The sequence below is a fragment of the Tenrec ecaudatus genome, chromosome 1 (assembly GCF_050624435.1).
Source record: "Tenrec ecaudatus isolate mTenEca1 chromosome 1, mTenEca1.hap1, whole genome shotgun sequence".
Taxonomy (NCBI): Eukaryota; Metazoa; Chordata; class Mammalia; order Afrosoricida; family Tenrecidae; genus Tenrec; species Tenrec ecaudatus.
In genome coordinates this window covers 195,514,871-195,530,940 of record NC_134530.1, presented here as the reverse complement: position 1 = coordinate 195,530,940, position 16,070 = coordinate 195,514,871, and the positions used below count along the sequence as shown (strand labels likewise).

The 16,070-nt window shown below is 49.8% G+C and overlaps 1 protein-coding gene across 3 annotated transcripts in view; it reads right to left on the bottom strand.

Annotated features, from left to right (window-relative positions):
* The window catches only part of CACNA1E (calcium voltage-gated channel subunit alpha1 E), a 367,363-nt gene that overhangs the window by 94,947 nt on the left and 256,346 nt on the right, over window positions 1-16,070 (bottom strand). For all 3 annotated transcript variants that reach the window (XM_075528111.1, XM_075528117.1, XM_075528123.1), the window contains exons 8-14: window positions 12,607-12,722; window positions 8,895-8,948; window positions 8,249-8,338; window positions 7,020-7,229; window positions 5,893-6,005; window positions 3,612-3,724; window positions 3,148-3,279 (exon numbers count right to left, since the gene is read on the bottom strand). In XM_075528111.1, the coding sequence (XP_075384226.1) occupies window positions 3,148-3,279; window positions 3,612-3,724; window positions 5,893-6,005; window positions 7,020-7,229; window positions 8,249-8,338; window positions 8,895-8,948; window positions 12,607-12,722 (828 nt within the window). The remainder of the gene's footprint in view (window positions 1-3,147; window positions 3,280-3,611; window positions 3,725-5,892; window positions 6,006-7,019; window positions 7,230-8,248; window positions 8,339-8,894; window positions 8,949-12,606; window positions 12,723-16,070) is intronic.

The following is a 16,070-nucleotide window of genomic DNA, read 5'->3' as shown; positions in this document are numbered from 1 at the left end:
TTCAGCATAAATGCACCAACAAACACAACTCGTACACATGACTAGCAGAGGGTACGTTACATAATTAGGACCTGCTAAGCATATCTGTGCACATCAAAAGGCTTTACCAAAGCAGTGAAAAAGAACCTACTGACTGGGAGAAATTATTTGGCAACAATATGTCTGATAAGGGTCTAACTCTAAATTACATACAAAACAGCAACAATCCAACCAAAAAAAGGCAAACCACCCAACTTAAATTGGTTAAGGATATAAACCGAGAGTCACCACAGAAATCTAGGGGATAAAAAAACCCAGGAAGAGATGCTTATGATCATTAGCCATTATCATAAAACCAACCCCCAGAGTCCATTCAGATTTGTAGTGACGCTACATAATTTCCCAGTTAGGCAGCCTCATCTTTCTCGTGAATAGTGGTCAGTGAGTTTGGACTCCCGAGCATTTGGCTAACAGCCAACACCTAACCAACAGCACCGCCAGCACTCTGTCATCAGCCATAGAGCGATCTGAATCAAACCTATCATGAGATACCACCTCATGCCTGCAAAAATAAGTAAATGACACTGAGCCAAAAATAGAAAGCTACACATGCTGTTGAGGTGGTGGGGAGATTGGAACTCACACTCACGCTGGTTGGCTTGAAAAATGGTACAACCACTAGGGAATAATGGAATAGCGCTACCTCAAAAAGCTTGAAATAGAAATCCTTTATGACCCAACGATACCATTTCCAGGTATATATCCCGGAGACATATACAGTGACACGAATTGACACGTGTACCTATATGGGCTGCAGCATTACGCACAACCGCAAAAGGATGGACATGGCCTATTAGCTATCAATGGATAAATGCATATATAAACTGTGGCACATATGTGCATTAAAATACTATGCAATTGTGAAGAACAAGGCTTCAAATCATATTATAACACATATGAATCTATAGGACATGCATCGTGTAAACTAAGTCATTCACAACATGTCAAATATTGCATGATCTTACTTTATAGAAAGTCAAGAACGTGCATACGCACAGCAAAGAACCTTCTTTGGTGGTTATGAGAGATAGCAGGGAATGAGGAAGGGAAATGACTTTCCAGGTAGTAGACGTTTGTTATTGTGGGCGATGGGAAAGGTATCTCCCCAAATACGGAAGCCAGCACAGCCTGACAAAGGTCAATAAGACACTAACAGACAAGAATTAAGGACAATTTTGGTAACTGCTTTAACTGACACGATTTTGCAATAATGACAACCAAAAAACATGTGTGCTGTTACTTCACATGTAAATGTAAAGGTATATTTTGTTAGCGTGTGCTGCATGTATGCTCATATATATAACAAAGCACCTCCCCAACTTTCCCCCAAAACAAACTCACTGCCATCGAGCTGATGCTGACTCACAGCAAAGCTTAGGACAGGGTAGAACTGCTCCTGTGGGTTTCCAAGGCTGTAAATATTTATGGAAGTGTGCATCCTCATTTTTCTCCTGTGAAATGGCTACTAGGTGTGAATCACGGCCCTGTGGTTAGCAACTCAGTGCACAGCCCACTGGGCCACCAGGGTCCACAGTTAGGGTGATATCCTGGACATAACCACGCGTCCGAGGGATTGTGCTACTGCAGCGGTTCTCAACCTGTGGGTTGCGACCCCTTTGGGGGTTGAACGACCCTTTCACAGGGGTCTCCTGATTCATAACTGTAGCAAAATTGCAGTTATGAAGTAGCAACAAAAATAATTTAATGGTTGGGGGGTCACCACAATATGAGGAGCTTTATGAAAGGACGCAGCATCAGGAAGGTTGAGAACCACTGCTCTACTGGGTAAGAAGTCTGGGAGCCACGGTTTCCCGGGACAACTGAGGCAGCTGTTCACAAAGGCAGTGTTCTAGATCTTAATTGGGTGCGTAGCGTTGAAGTCTTAAAAGCTTGTGATCAGATATCTAAGATGTAACTATTGGTCTCTTCTCATCTGCAGACAATGAGAATGAAGGAAATGTACGACTCAATGAAGAGGCTAGTCCACAAGACAAATGGCCCACACAAACCACACCCTCTCATACCACGAGACCAGAGAACTGGATAGATGGTGCCTGGCTATCACTGCAGGCTATCTAACCTGGGACACAACAGAACAGGAGAAAATGAAGAAGAAAACTCAAATTCCTTTTAAAAAAGTAAGAGTTACACGAGTGACAGAGACTAGAAGCCCAGATCGTGTCACACCAGGTACCCCGTTAACCTGGCACTAAAGCCACTCCTGGGGAGCGAGGGGGAGGTCACCTCTCAGTCAAATAATGGATTGATCTAAAAAATAGACAAAATCACTCAGGAGTAACAACCGTCAACATTTACCCCAAAGCTAAGCCGAGAGGGCAAGGAGAGACAAGGGGGTTGGACCGTGGTAAGCAGAGCAAGCAGGAAAGGAAGGAGGATGCAGACACCTTGTGAACACGGTGGCCTCGTAAACAAAGGAAAAAGCTTGGTTGCACCGGCCTGCTCCACGGTTTGTGGCTGTGTCGCAAGGGAGTGAGACCACGGAGGCCTGCTAACAGCTTCATTTTGTTGTCATGTCCTTAGTGCATTCTGATTTTCAAAGATTTTTGTTTGATTCTGACCATGAACTTTTACATTGCCTTATTATAAAACTCACTGGTTTTAGTCTCCCCAATAACCAAAAGGGGCCGGGGGGAGGGGGCTTAAAGGAAATTCAGAGAGAACCGTATAAAAATCACATAACCAGTTCCTTCCTGAGATTACAGTGTCACCACTTAACTTCCCCTCTCTGCACATGGCCCTCTTCCCTACAGTTTCCATCATCCATATCACTTAGGAAGATGGACTATGCCCTTTGGGGGTGCCAGGAAGAAGGGGTGTGGGCTGCTTTCAATTATGAAGCCACCTGTGGTACATTTCGGGGTGCTTCCAAAAAGGTAAGTCCTAGGGAGAGGAACATCTTACAATCTGAAAAGATTCAGTGCAGAGGCTGATAATCCATACCTTGACACGATGGTAGATTCGGATCATGCATGAGAGCAAACAAAACAGTACCAAGGCGATCAAGTCACTGATCCTGGAGCCTAAGACTTCCTGAGCCTCAGCCTTGGTTGGCTTTCTGAGATGGAAAGAAAGCTCTTCTGCGCTTACCTGCCTCCAAAGAGCTGCATTCCCAGGAGAGCAAAGACAACGATGAAGAGGAAGAGGAGGAAGAGTAGACTGATGATAGATTTCATGGAACTCATCAAGGAGACCACCAGATTCCGCAGGGAGGCCCAATACCTGCAAAACCCAGACAGTGTTGAAGCTGCGGACGCCGGGCACCCAGCTCTCCCCGACCCAGCGGGGCATCTGCGTGGGCATGCCAGAGGGAGTGCAGAGATGTCTCTCCTCTTGGAAACGTGGCCCAGGATGTGGCATCACCAATACTGTTCTGTCTTGATTTTAGGACGGTGGGTGGGGGGCGGGGGGTGGAGGTGAAGAGTGGAGAGGGAGTGGGGTTGGGAAGGGGCTCATGGGAAGGGGCCAGAGGGAACGGAAAGGGCGACAGAAAGAGGACCAGAGGAGTTTCTACTCTCAACGGTGGGTAGAAATGATCCAATTCGGACACTTACTTGGTTACTTTAAATATCCTCAGAAGCCGTAGAGCTCGCAGCACACTGATTCCAAATGAGGTGCCAGGTCTGAAGATCGCCCAGACGACTTCAAAGATACTGCCCACAGTGACCTGGCGAAGCCAAACCCAGCCACAGTGAGAGGAGGAGGCAAAGGGCGAGAGGAGAGGAGCATGCTGGGCTGTGGTGACATTAAAGTGCCCCTCCTCCGGGGTCTGCTTTCCACAGGTCTTTGTGAGGGCTGCCAAAGTGACAGGGGACCCCACCACCTCTCCCCACTGCCCGACACTCCCTTCTTAAGCCCCCTTCTTCACATTGCAGATGGCCTTTCTGGCTCCTTCCCTGTCCGTGGTCACCTCTCTGCACAAGCAAGGTAGCTATGACTGCTTTCCCGGCCTAACACCAGGAACAAGACAGCTAAGGAGGGAATGCTGCTCTGAACGAGGAATCCCACTGGGACAGACCGGCTGTGCTCCAGTGCCACCACACTCTCCGAGAGAGTGCGTCCATCTTCTCCCACCGTCCTAGGACTTAGTGCTCCTTGTTTCTAACATTTTCTGCTTTCTTCCGGATTGAGGATTTTTCATTTGTTACTATGTTTCACATTGTTACTATTTTTATTTCAGTGTTTTCTATTTCTGTGAATGAAATCCAGGCAAGGCAACGCCATAGCGATGGTAGCTGGATTAATGGCTTCTTGGGGTTATGGCAGGGGAGGTGAGGGGGCAAGGATTGAGGAGTTAGTAACAATGAGTACGAAATGAAGAAAATGTTTGAAAACTGATTGTGGTAATGACTGTACAATTCCTTTTAATGTGAATGAACTACTGAATTGTCTGATGTGTGAATTATATGCCAATAAAACTGTTTTTTTAAAAGAATTTAGTGCTCACAAAATGCTTCAGTCTGTTAGTCAACTATATATTAAAATCGTTCAGTCTATCAGGCTCACCCTCCCCAGGGTGGAAAGAAAACACTGGCATCGGATCTGAAAGCTAGCGAAAAATTGCTATTTCAAATCAACAATTCCATTTATTCTTTGTTTTAATTTGATAGTGACTGAACATTTACTGTGCTCCCAACACTGCACTAGGAGAAATAATGAGAATTAATCCTCATTGCAACCCTGAGAAGTGTGTGCGTGTTTTACTTCAACTTGCACATGGAAGCTGAGGTTGCCTTTCTCTAGCTATTATGGCTGAAAATTGCCCGCTCCCCTCCCCCAGCAGTCCATATTCCAGATGCATCTTGGCAAATGTTCACAATTTTTCACACTTCACTGGAGATCTGGCAGAAAATCGGAGGTGAGTTTGACCTACAGAGAAGCAGTTCAGGAACTTGTTGGGGGAGTTATCCATGCCGGCCTCTGCTTATTCCGGTGTGGTGTAGTGGGGTACAGCAGCGAGCTACAAGACTGCAAGGTCAGCAGTAAGAATCCCCCGGCCACACAACGAGAAAGACGCGAAGGGTTAGAGACTGAGAACTCACAAGAGCAGCTGTCCTCCACCCTACAGGCTCACTATGACGTGGAACGGTCTCAAGAGCAGGGAGTCTGGGTTTGTGGGGTTAAAATGGGGGAGTTTCTTCCTGTAAATGTGGCACAAGAGTCTACAGCTCTCGCAAAAAGCACAGGGGAGATAAGCCATTTGACAGGACCTTAAACACGGTTTGCAGTATACAAATGTATATATTGATATTGTTCAGGAAGCAAATAGCTACTTGAAATAGATTCCGCGTGGGGATTTACTCCTGTGTGTGTGTGTGTGTGTGTGTGTGTGTGTGTGTGTAGAGTGAGAATGTGTGCGTGTGTATCCTTCCATGAGGGTATATTGAGATAATTTCCCCAATTTTAAATTGAGCTAGGAAGAATAAACCAACAAACAAAATATAAGCTGCTTTTAAAATCTAATCTCCTGGATCGAGTCGTTTTGTCTTCTCCCTCATGTTACCCTTCAAGCTAATCAGTGGCTCAAAACTCTGGCTCTGGGTGTCATTGACTTGTAATCTACACACTGGGCTGTCCACGTTAATGTTTGTCTATCATGGCTATGTTGTTCTTCAATACAAAGATTTTGGGATTTTTAAAGAAAGCTGAGGAGAAAACAAACCTCTTGGTGGCTACTATGCACTCCCTCTTGACTCTCTGTGGCTAACTTATCTAGCTCTCTGTCATACATTTTTATTTCAGTGGCCCATGCTGAGTAACGGAGCCAGCTGCTTATCTAGCGCCTTGGCGCATCAACACGGAGCAGGAGGACGGGCAGGCTGCCCGTACACTTACCCCGAAATCAAAGCAGTTGAATGAAGAGTGAAAATAGAGCCGAGGCCCCATGCCGTACATCTTCACGGACATCTCCAAGAGAAAGAGCCCCAGAAACAAAAATTCTGCATAGTCTGGAAGCATGAAAAGCAGACACATTGGTTTGACAGATGGTGCGGCCCTCCGTGCCCGCACTTACTCACCCTCCCACTGAGGCGTCCTTGACAACGGAGTGGCCCCACATGCTTGTGAGGACGCTCAGACTGGCTAATGGTGGCCAGAATCTAACACTGACTTAAGATTCGTCTCTGACCCCCCCATCCAGCAGGTCAGTTTGACTTTCCTTCACCAGGAGGGTGTGTGCTGAGTATTTAAAGTCACTGGCCCCCGGAGGAGAAAGACAACACTTTACCATGGAGTGGATGAAAGAGATGGGTCCTGTGTGCACTCACAGTCTCAACAGAGGCAGAATCCTTGGTCTCATCCCCAGAACGTTCTCCCCAGAACTTTAGTGACCAAAAGGCCCTACCCACCCGTGACTCCTCACAGCACGACAGTGGACGCTCAGTTCACAGTGAGAGGCACAGCTCGACGGGGCTGCCCTGTGCGCCCAGGCTTTGCATGGTTTCCGCCTTGAAAGGGTGTATTAGTCTTACCACTTTCCTGTCGCTCATTTCAGTGGGAGATATTTGAGTGTTCTTTCACTAGCAAGTGTCCAGTGGACACTGGACCTGCCTTTTGCAGGTTTTACTACAAGTGGAAGCCCTGTATTACTCAACACGGAGCTCTGTTGCTAACTGAAAGGTGAGCAGTTCGAAGCCACCAGCCAGTCTATGACAAAATAAGAAGACCTGTGGATCTGCTTTCATAATGACTGAAGCTAAGAAACCCTGTGGGGCAGAACTCCTCCGTCCTAGCTAGCAGGCATGCGCCAGAAGAGGCATACCACCGCCACAGAGCAAGCTTGTTGGCTCATCAGCAGAGACACGCTTGTCTGGCTCAATGGTGAACAGAAGCTGTGGGCGGTCAGTGACCACGCAGACTTCTTGAGGACCACTTTGGGCATCCCTGGCAATGTCCCTCTGAAAGACACAGCTCTGAGCTGGCAAAGCATTCATACCCTAAACAAGTGGCCTCTGTTCACTTACAGAGGAGGTGGGTGAGCCACGGGGGTTGGTTGTGATGGACAATGGCCACGCAGGCAGTGTTAAGAGCCACAACGCCCAGCACAATCCAGTAGAACACCTGGGACTTCACCATGTGGCGAATGGAGATCCGAAGGAGCCTTTCCTTGTGCCGGAAGTAGGAGGCCCCGTCCACCTTGGCGCTTTTGATACTAGCTCGGGCCAGAGGTGTGCCTGAGTGGGGAGAAGAACAGAGGAAGAGTGAGGCTGTAAATGTTCTGGGATGGCTGCCCCTGGCAACGGGGCAGGGCTAGGTGGGCACCAAGACACCATTCAAGAGCTAGGTGGGCAGCTTTATCCCAGGGTGAAGTGACCCCCACATTGCAGGGCGGGCATCCCCATGCCACGGACTAAGTTCTTTCCACAGACAAAGGCTCCTGTCCATCCCCCCCCCCCCCCACACCGCCTCGGAGCACTCATGTTCTAGGAAGCGGGCAGCTCCCCCAGCAGGACAGCCAGGCAATCACTTAGTGTCTGGAATCCTAATAGGAGCGTGTTTGTGTTTCGAACAGATTGGGCTTCTCCCTGGCCTTTCCTTCTAAATCTGCTCCAGGCACTGGGATCCTCCTGCCACATGTGTGGCATTTCTATGACTGGCAGCGTAAAGCAGCAAGAAGCCCTGTGAGCCCCTTCTGCTTTGTAAGGAAGAAGTGAGACCTGCCGCGTTTTCTTCTGGGGAGGAAAATCCTGCCGTCATCAGGGTCTCTAAGAGAACTCGGGATTGTGCACCAGTCGTGTGAAAGAACGGACGACAGGAGCTAGTTAATACCACTCAATGGAGGTCGGTGGGAGGTGCTAGTGTCAAGTGAATGGGTCTCGGGTCTAGAAGCAGCAGCGCCTTGGATCCTTCTGAACCAAACCCCAAAGAAGGCTCTCATGGGCACATCCAGGAGAAATGGGACCACCTGCTATGTACCTGCCAGTCATCTACTGGAGACCCCGGCCAGCAGGCTTAGCTCTGAACCCTAAGCTGCATCTAAAGTGCATTCCTTGGCTCTGTGTTCTCTGAAAACCGCTCACCTCTGGACTAGAAGCCCCTGCCCTTCCCTGGTTACATCCCCACATTCTAGTTTCTTTGGATTCTCTCCCCTCTTGTAGACAAGAGAAGGGTTTCTCCAAAGGCAACCTCAATCTCTCTTTCTCTTTTTTTAATTGGAGATTTGGAGAAGAAGAAGTGGGTGTGTTCTACTCACCCACAGAAGAGATGTCGACGCAGTGTTCATCGCTGGAGTCTCGGGTCATGACCTCCGTCCGACTCCGCTTGATCGTGGCCCTCCGGAGCACTACACCAAGGGAGGGAGGGAGGTGCTGAGAGGCCGCGGCACAAGCAGGTCCCTCTGGTCAAGACCCTGAGGACTGTGGGCTAGAGGCCTTGTGCAATTCCTAGTGGCACGGGCTCCAGCGAGAGCTGGGGAGGCTGAGCAGGTCCCCTACTGACAGCACCTCGGGGACCACAGCTTCCTGGGGACCTCTGCCAGAGCTTCTTGAAAGGCAGCACTCCTCTGTTTGTGCTGGCTCTTCAACAACAAGGTCACGTCCCGAGGATGAAGTGGCCCTGCCCTGAAAAGGGATCGCCCTCCAGACCATGGGCTGTGCACGGCTCTCCCGTGGCACAGTATTGAACACATTCCAGGGACCCCATCTTCATCACTTTAAAGAGCATTTAAATCTGTGACTCCATGCCCTTCATTTTGAAGCACGAGGGGTTTTATGACACAGAGACGTTCCTTTCAAATCCCATGAGCCCCTCTTTTGTCCCCCGCCCCTCTTTCGATCAAGGGAGATGGCTGCCGCTGCATACGAGGGGGTGGCTGCAGATCGGCCGTGGCGCCTCCTTACCTTCCAAGGCCGATGTCCCGGCATTTTTGTTTTCTTCAGCGAGCATGACTTCCTCTAGATGGAGAGAAACGGCTCTGTAAATGATCCACGAATGCCACCTTACCACGACACATGATGGAAACCCTTCACACACGGCCCTGGCTCCGGGACTCTGGGTGGGGAGCGGAGAGAAAGCCCGACTCTGCCATGGACCAGTATCAGGAAGAAACTTCGGGATCACGGAAGGACAGACAGGAAGGTAGCTGGGAAGCCTCTGCTGTGTGTGGGACCTGCTTGTTCAAGAGAAACCCATGGGGGGAGGGGGAGGATGAAGCGATGTTGTAACGAAAATCCCCCAGGTTTAGAGGAGGGGAAACTGTCCATTTCTGCCTTTTCTCCCACGGCCATCCTGCCCTCCCTAAGCCCCGAGCCTTTCTCCAGCAGTGGCGGCTCCCCTGGAGGCTTTGATCCATGGCGTTCCCCATATGTAGAAGGTGAGGTCCTGTTTGGGGGGTCTGTTCTGTCTACTTCTTTGAGGGGTGGTAGAGGGAGAGCCCCAGCGCCCCTCAAAGGGAGCAAGCAAAAAAGCTTGCAGTCTTGTTTCCTCCTGTTCTCACTACCTCGGTCCGGCCGTGGGCCATGGCTGAGCAGGGCTGTCGTGGGAGAGGTGGGCCGGCCTTATCACAAGCTTACCCCTCGGGCTCTCTCTTCTCAGGCTCCCACGGGTGCCATCAACACAAGGAGCCCCCACACGCAAAGCAAACCTGGTGCTGTCGAGCTGCACAAACCTGCAGAGACCCCAGCAGTGTCAGAGTAGAACTGGGCTCCGCTGGGACTTCAAGGCTCTGATTGTTTGCAGGATGATTGCCAGACTTTTCTTCTGAGGCACTGCTGGGTAGACTCCAACTGCCAGGCTTTGTGCTCTCGGCCAAGTGCATTAATCCTCCCTCCTGCCCCCACCCCTGAGGAACACCACAGGGAGGACACCATTTCTATTAAAACTGGTAAGAAGGAACCTCACTAGCATCTCTCCAAACACACCATTCCCAAAGGTGGGATCCTAAGCCCCTACTGAGAGTGATGGGGATGGATGTTGATTTCCACCACCACCACCGCCGCCGCCGCCGCCGCCACCACCACCACCACCACCACCACCTCCACCCACCACCCGTCTCTGTTCACGAGTCAGAGCCCTGAAGGAGGAGCTTGTGGCTGAGCCGACTCCACCATGGCTTAATTTCAGCACTAGTTTATTTAACCAGTAGAGGACGAGGAGGCGAGGGCAAAGTCCTTACCATCATTCCAGCTGCATACACATTGAGAGGATGTCATGCCTTGCTCGGGGAGGGGGCACTTGTGGAGGCTTGGTTGTGACTGGGCAGGGTGGCCAGTATAGCAAGTCATAAATATTTAGCTTTCTTCGTTAAGGACGGCCACTGGCGAAACTCTTTAGTTAACAGGGGAAGTGCTATTGGTGGGGTGCTTCTCTGTGCACGCAGAGAGGGTTTGAAAGTCATTTGGTAGCATATATTGTTTGGAAGCAATCGTTTTAAATTAGGTACTCGTTAGCATAACACATAGCAACATCAATCACCTTAGTCAGAGAGCCACTTCTGCTAAGTTCAGTGTCCAGGCTTGGGCTGGGCAGGTCTGGGGGCCCTCAGAAGATGCTGGTGTGTGGTGGCACTGCTGTATCTCTGGTAGCTCCCAAGCTGCCCCCCACCCGGCCCTCCCCGTGCCTTTTGCCAAGCTCCCTTTGGAACCCGAGTGTCTTTCCAGGGAAATGTAACCCATATGTCTCGGATTCACTCACACTCCATTTGTACCGAGAAGGGCCAGGAAGCACCACTTGACATCGCGGTGCGTCTTTTTCTTAGAAGGAGGGGAAAGCTGGCCTTGCCAACTAGACGGACATGAAGCCTGGGGACTGTGCGTGTGTCTGAAAAGCAGCATCGCACCCACCGGCAGCCCCCCGCCGCCTGACCTCCGTGGGGGTTCTGGGGGCGGTCGGGCTTGTTGTACTTCTGCTGCCAGCTCGTTTGGTGGGCTGTCAGGTGGCTGCTCGGCTGAGGAAGCCAAGGACAGTGGGAACTGCAAGCTGCCTGCCTGGCCTGGAGGCAAAGCTGCTCACCCGCCTGGAGGTGAGGCGGAGTCTCCATGCCGGGCGAGCTGAGGAGGGCTCACACTCCCCTGGCACAGCAGCTGAGGGGGCACGCAGTAGTGCACGGGTCCAGGCTGCCAGAGGAGGTGAGGACCATGGAGAACACCCTGAGTCTAGAGCTTCGAGCAGCGGTTGTCAACCTTCCCAAAGCCACGACCCTTTCCAACAGCGCCTCGTGTTGTGGTGACCCACCCCCCAATTCAATTATTTTTGTTGCCACTTCATAATTGTAATTTAGCTATGGTTATGAATCGGGTGACCTCTGTGAAAGGGTCGTTGGACCCCCAAAGGGGCTGCGACCCACAGGTTGAGAACCGCTGGCTTAGAGAGACCTTTTGCCTGTTGAGGATCAGAACAGGGGTATCCTGGTGTCATTCCAAAGCTTCGGCAATGCTACCCCTTTCTCGGCAGCATGGTACTTTCTTCAGGGAGCAGGGACAAGATGCTGGCTGCCATGTGTATTTAAATAAAAAAAAATTACTCTGTGCTGAGGACCAAGAGGAAGACATAGAATACACAGGCAATCCCACCTTTAACATGAGAAAGCCACGTAATTTCCCTGCACTGACAGATATGGGGTGACTGACTGCTGCACAGAATGCCGAGGCGGCGTGGAATGAGAACCTGGTGACTTCGGGTTAATGCAGTCATGAGAGGTTCTGACCCACCACCACAGGGTAAGGAAAGGATGACACGCCAGGGCTTGAAACAAACCCGGCTCTCACCATCACCATCACCATAACCTGGGTTATGGCAAGGATCTCCCAACCAGTCTCCCTGCTTTGGGCCTTACAGCACCTTGTCATTTGTACAGTCTGCTCTCAGGGCAGCAAGTCAGGCCTTCTAAACCTTAAAGGAGCGCATGTCACTCCTCAGCTCAGAACTCTCCCCTGGTCCTAGCTTGCCCCACTCCCAGTAAATGCACACGCCCCTACGCAGGCTGAGGGGTCCTCTCTGACCTGCTGCCCAGTGCCTTGTCATTGCTCTTGTCTTGGCGCTTGCTACTCTGTCCTGTTCAACTCCACCTTCTGATCCTTGAACAGAAATGTTTGTTTAAAAAAAAAAAAACCACACTTCTCAATTCATTGTTTTAACGAAAAACTCTTCTCTTTCATGTTTAGTTTAAGGGCAGAGGATTCAACTAAAACTAAAGTCCTTGGACTAGAGTTGCTAGTAGAAGCTTCCATCTAGGGCCCTTGGTCCTTGCTATCATGGAAACCTCAGCAGTAAGTGACCTTCCATTTACCTGTTTTAGAAAAAGATGAGCTTGTCTGGAGTATAGTTGGTCACATGTCATCAGCCCAACCTTAGCCCTGGGACTGGGTAATGCTAGTTGAGTAAGTATACCTTGCTAAGCTGTTTGCCACACAACAGGTGTTTGGAAGAATGTGGGGAGTTTGAGGCTAAGGGAGGAAGTGTTTCCAGGAGGAGGCCCCAGCGGCTGGCTGGGCGTTGAGAGCCTCTTTGTTCTTGAGTGTAGGTGGACCGGGGAGTGGGGCTATTGGGATCATTTACCCCTGATGTCTGTGCAGCCCACCAACCCCACCAGTCTCTCGGCCCACCAAGCCTCACCTGCTTTGTCTATCCAGGCACGGTAGCCATTCAGCTCTCGCTCAATCTGCTGCTGGCGCCGTAGCTTCATGAATGCTCTTCGGTTCTCCACCCTCTCTCTCTCTTTGGCAAATTCCCTGTGGACAGAAAGTATACGATTCACTGGGTGTGAGCGGCACCCTGACCGAGAGAGATGGTGTCAGAGAAGTGAGGCAGAGAGAGAGTTTCAGCAGGTACTGATGTGTGCATTCTACTTCCCTTTGCCTTTGCCTTTGTCTCCGCAGCAATGACGAACTGAAAATGCTGCCAGAGAACTGCTTGCTTTAGGGCAGTGAGTTTCCGTTAAGGGGGATAAGGAAATTTGGAAATGGATCATGTTGATGGTTATGGATGCACTTCAGGTGGTGAATGTTAATGAAAGTCAATGAATTGTACATATAAAAACAGCTGAAAGGTCGAGTTCAATGTACATATATTTATATATTAAATATTAAGATGGCAGACGGACTTTGGGCCTCTACTCAAAGCCCCCTGAACACAAGAACACTTCATTCTGATAACCTGGGACTCCTTGATGCTCACCTTCCCAACACGATCGATGAAGACCAAGTAGGTGCATAGGCAAATGTGGTGAAGGAAGCAGATCGTGTCTGGTTATCAAAAGGGTGTCCGGGGCCTTAAAGGTTTGACGTTAAACAACAGGCCATCTAACAGGGAAGCAAATAAGTCCACATGGAAGAAGCACACCAGCCTGTGTGATCATGAGGTGTCGGCAGGATCGGGTAGCAACAGATCCAAAACAAACAATTATATCAATGTAAAAGAGGGGGTAAGAGTGGAGACCCAATGCCCATCTGTAGCCATTTGGACAGGATACCCCCCACAGAAGGGTTACAAGGAAGGGACAATTCAGCCAGGATGCAGTATAGCACCGATGAAACATACGTCATTCCTCTAGTTCCTGGATGCTTCCTCCCACTACCAGATCCAGTTCTACCTTACAAATCCGACCAGATCAGAGGACACACATTGGTACAGACATGGGCGCTGGCCATATGGAATTCAGGACAGCTGAAACCCTCAGAACGGGAGTGGGAATAGCGATATCATGAGGGTAAGGAGATTGGAGGTAGCGGGGAGAAAGGGGGAACCGATTGTAATGATGATGTATAACATCAAACAACAGAAATGTGGGTGAAGGGAGACAACAGGCGGTATAAGATAGGAAATAACAATAATAATATATAACTGATTAAGGATACATGAGGGTAGGAGGGTAGGGGAGAGAGGAGGGAAAGGAGCTGCTACCAAAGACTCAAGTAGAAAGAAAATGTTTTGGGAATGTTGATGGCAACATATGTACAAGTGTGCTTAATACAACTGAATGATGGATTGTTATAAGATTTGTAAGAGGCCCCCAAGAAAGCAATTAATAATAAGAAAGTGATAAAAAGGCTGACATGGCCAATGTTTTTGTTGCATCTATCTCACCCAATGTCTTGTTTCGTTACCACCGTTTCCAGCTAAATTGGGGAAATCCAGCACGGTTTGAAGATGAGGTCAGACTTGGCACAAACCTTGAAAAGGGGGTGAAATTGAGACTGGCCACAAGCAAAGGAATGCAGTCATCGTGTGGGGTACCCCTCTTTCAACCTCACCACTTTCCATTCCGGAAAGTGGCATCTAAGAGGGGGTCAGCGCCCTTCGCGAAGACAAGGAAACAGTTACGGAGAGAAGCTGCCAGGCTTGGATGGTCTATATTCCATCTTCTATCTCCTCTCTCACCGGCCTCTCCCTCAGCCTGCCCCGCCCCCTGCCACAGTACCAACCTGAGCGGGGCCTCAAGTCTTTCATGTGAACCCAGCCTTTCTTTTCAAACTGTGTCTCCCACCATCCCTCTCTGCCCTTTGCCGAAGCAGCCCACGCATCAACCACAGCTCGTTTCTCACTGTTCCTAAACATGCCACGTGGGCTTAGAATGCCCATCCACACAGCGTCTCTGCCTGGGATCCCTTTTCATCTGCCCAAGTCTGTAAAAATGCTTCATCAAGGCCAAGTCAGAAGGTTGCCTACCAATCCCTGTCCCCTGAGTCTCTTGGCTCCCATTGCCCCTGTCCGCTATCTCTTCAGACGTCCTCATAGACCAACCTCCCTGTGGTGGGTTGGGCATGTGACTGTCCTCTCGGTGGGAATTCTTCCAGACACCAGCCTGTGTCATGTTGTCGTCAGGTGCCATCAAGTCGGGTCTGTAAAATGGGATGAAACACTGCCCGGCCCTGTTCTTTCCTCCCAATGGTTCTTGTGTTTGAGCCCATCACTGCAGTCAGTGCACTAATCCATCTTGGGGAGGACCTTCCTATTTTGTACGGTCTCACTACTTTACCAAGCATGATGTTCTTCTCCAGGGAGTGGTCTCTCCTGATAACTAGTCCAAAGTCTGTGAGATGAAATCTCACCATCTTTGCTTCTAAGGATATTTCTCATTGTGAATCCTTCCAGTCTCACCTGGGCTGACTGTCTAGATTATATGCAGGCTCAAAACCAAGTAACCCAATGGCCACGGAGTCAGTTATGATCCACAGCAGTCCTGGAGGACAGAGGAAACCCGCTCTCCAGGATTCCCAAGGCAGTAATGCTCTCCGGCAGGATACACCCTCACCTTTTCCCCTTGGAGCAGCTTATGTCATCAGGCTCCATATATGTTCAACAGACATATACGTATATTTCATTTAATGTGCAGTCTGATGAGGTGCACACACAGTCCAGCTCTGCTCTGGTTCCTACAGATTAAATGACAGAGTGGTCCAGTCCTGCATTGACCGGAAGGGAGCCCGATGAACTGAGCTGGAACGCATGACTCCCAGGCAGCTCTGGACACCACCATCAGACTTCCTCCCTGCCTGTTGCTGTTGCTAGATGGGTCAAGTTGATACCCAGAGACCCTGGAGGAGAGAACAGAACCATCCAACAATGTTTCCTGATTGCCGTCTTGATGAACAGAGCCCTGAGCCCTAGTGGTAATGGATAGGAGCCATGTCAATAACCAAAAGCTCAGGAGTTTCAACCCATCAGCTCCTCTGTGGGAGAAGGATGTGGTAGTTGGCTTCTTGTAACGATTGCAGCGGAGGAAACCCTCTGGGGAAATTCTTCTTGGTCATGCAGGCTTGCTATCAGGCGAAGTCTATGTTTAACTGTATGGCTGTTATTGTTGTTGCTAGATGCCCCCGAGGTGGCTCTGAAGCATAGCAGAATTGGATGAAACAGAACAAAGAACTTCTGATCCGTGCCTTCCTCATCTGTATTAATTCATTGCTGCAGCCTCGGTGTCAATCCGTATCACTGAGGTTCGCCCTTGTTTTGCTGGCCTTCTACTCTAGTAGGACATCCTTCTCCAGGACAGGCGTCTCCTGATAACGTTTCCAAAGTACATCAGACAAAAAGTCCTGCCATCCTCGATTCTAAGGAGCATTCTGGCTCTACTTAAT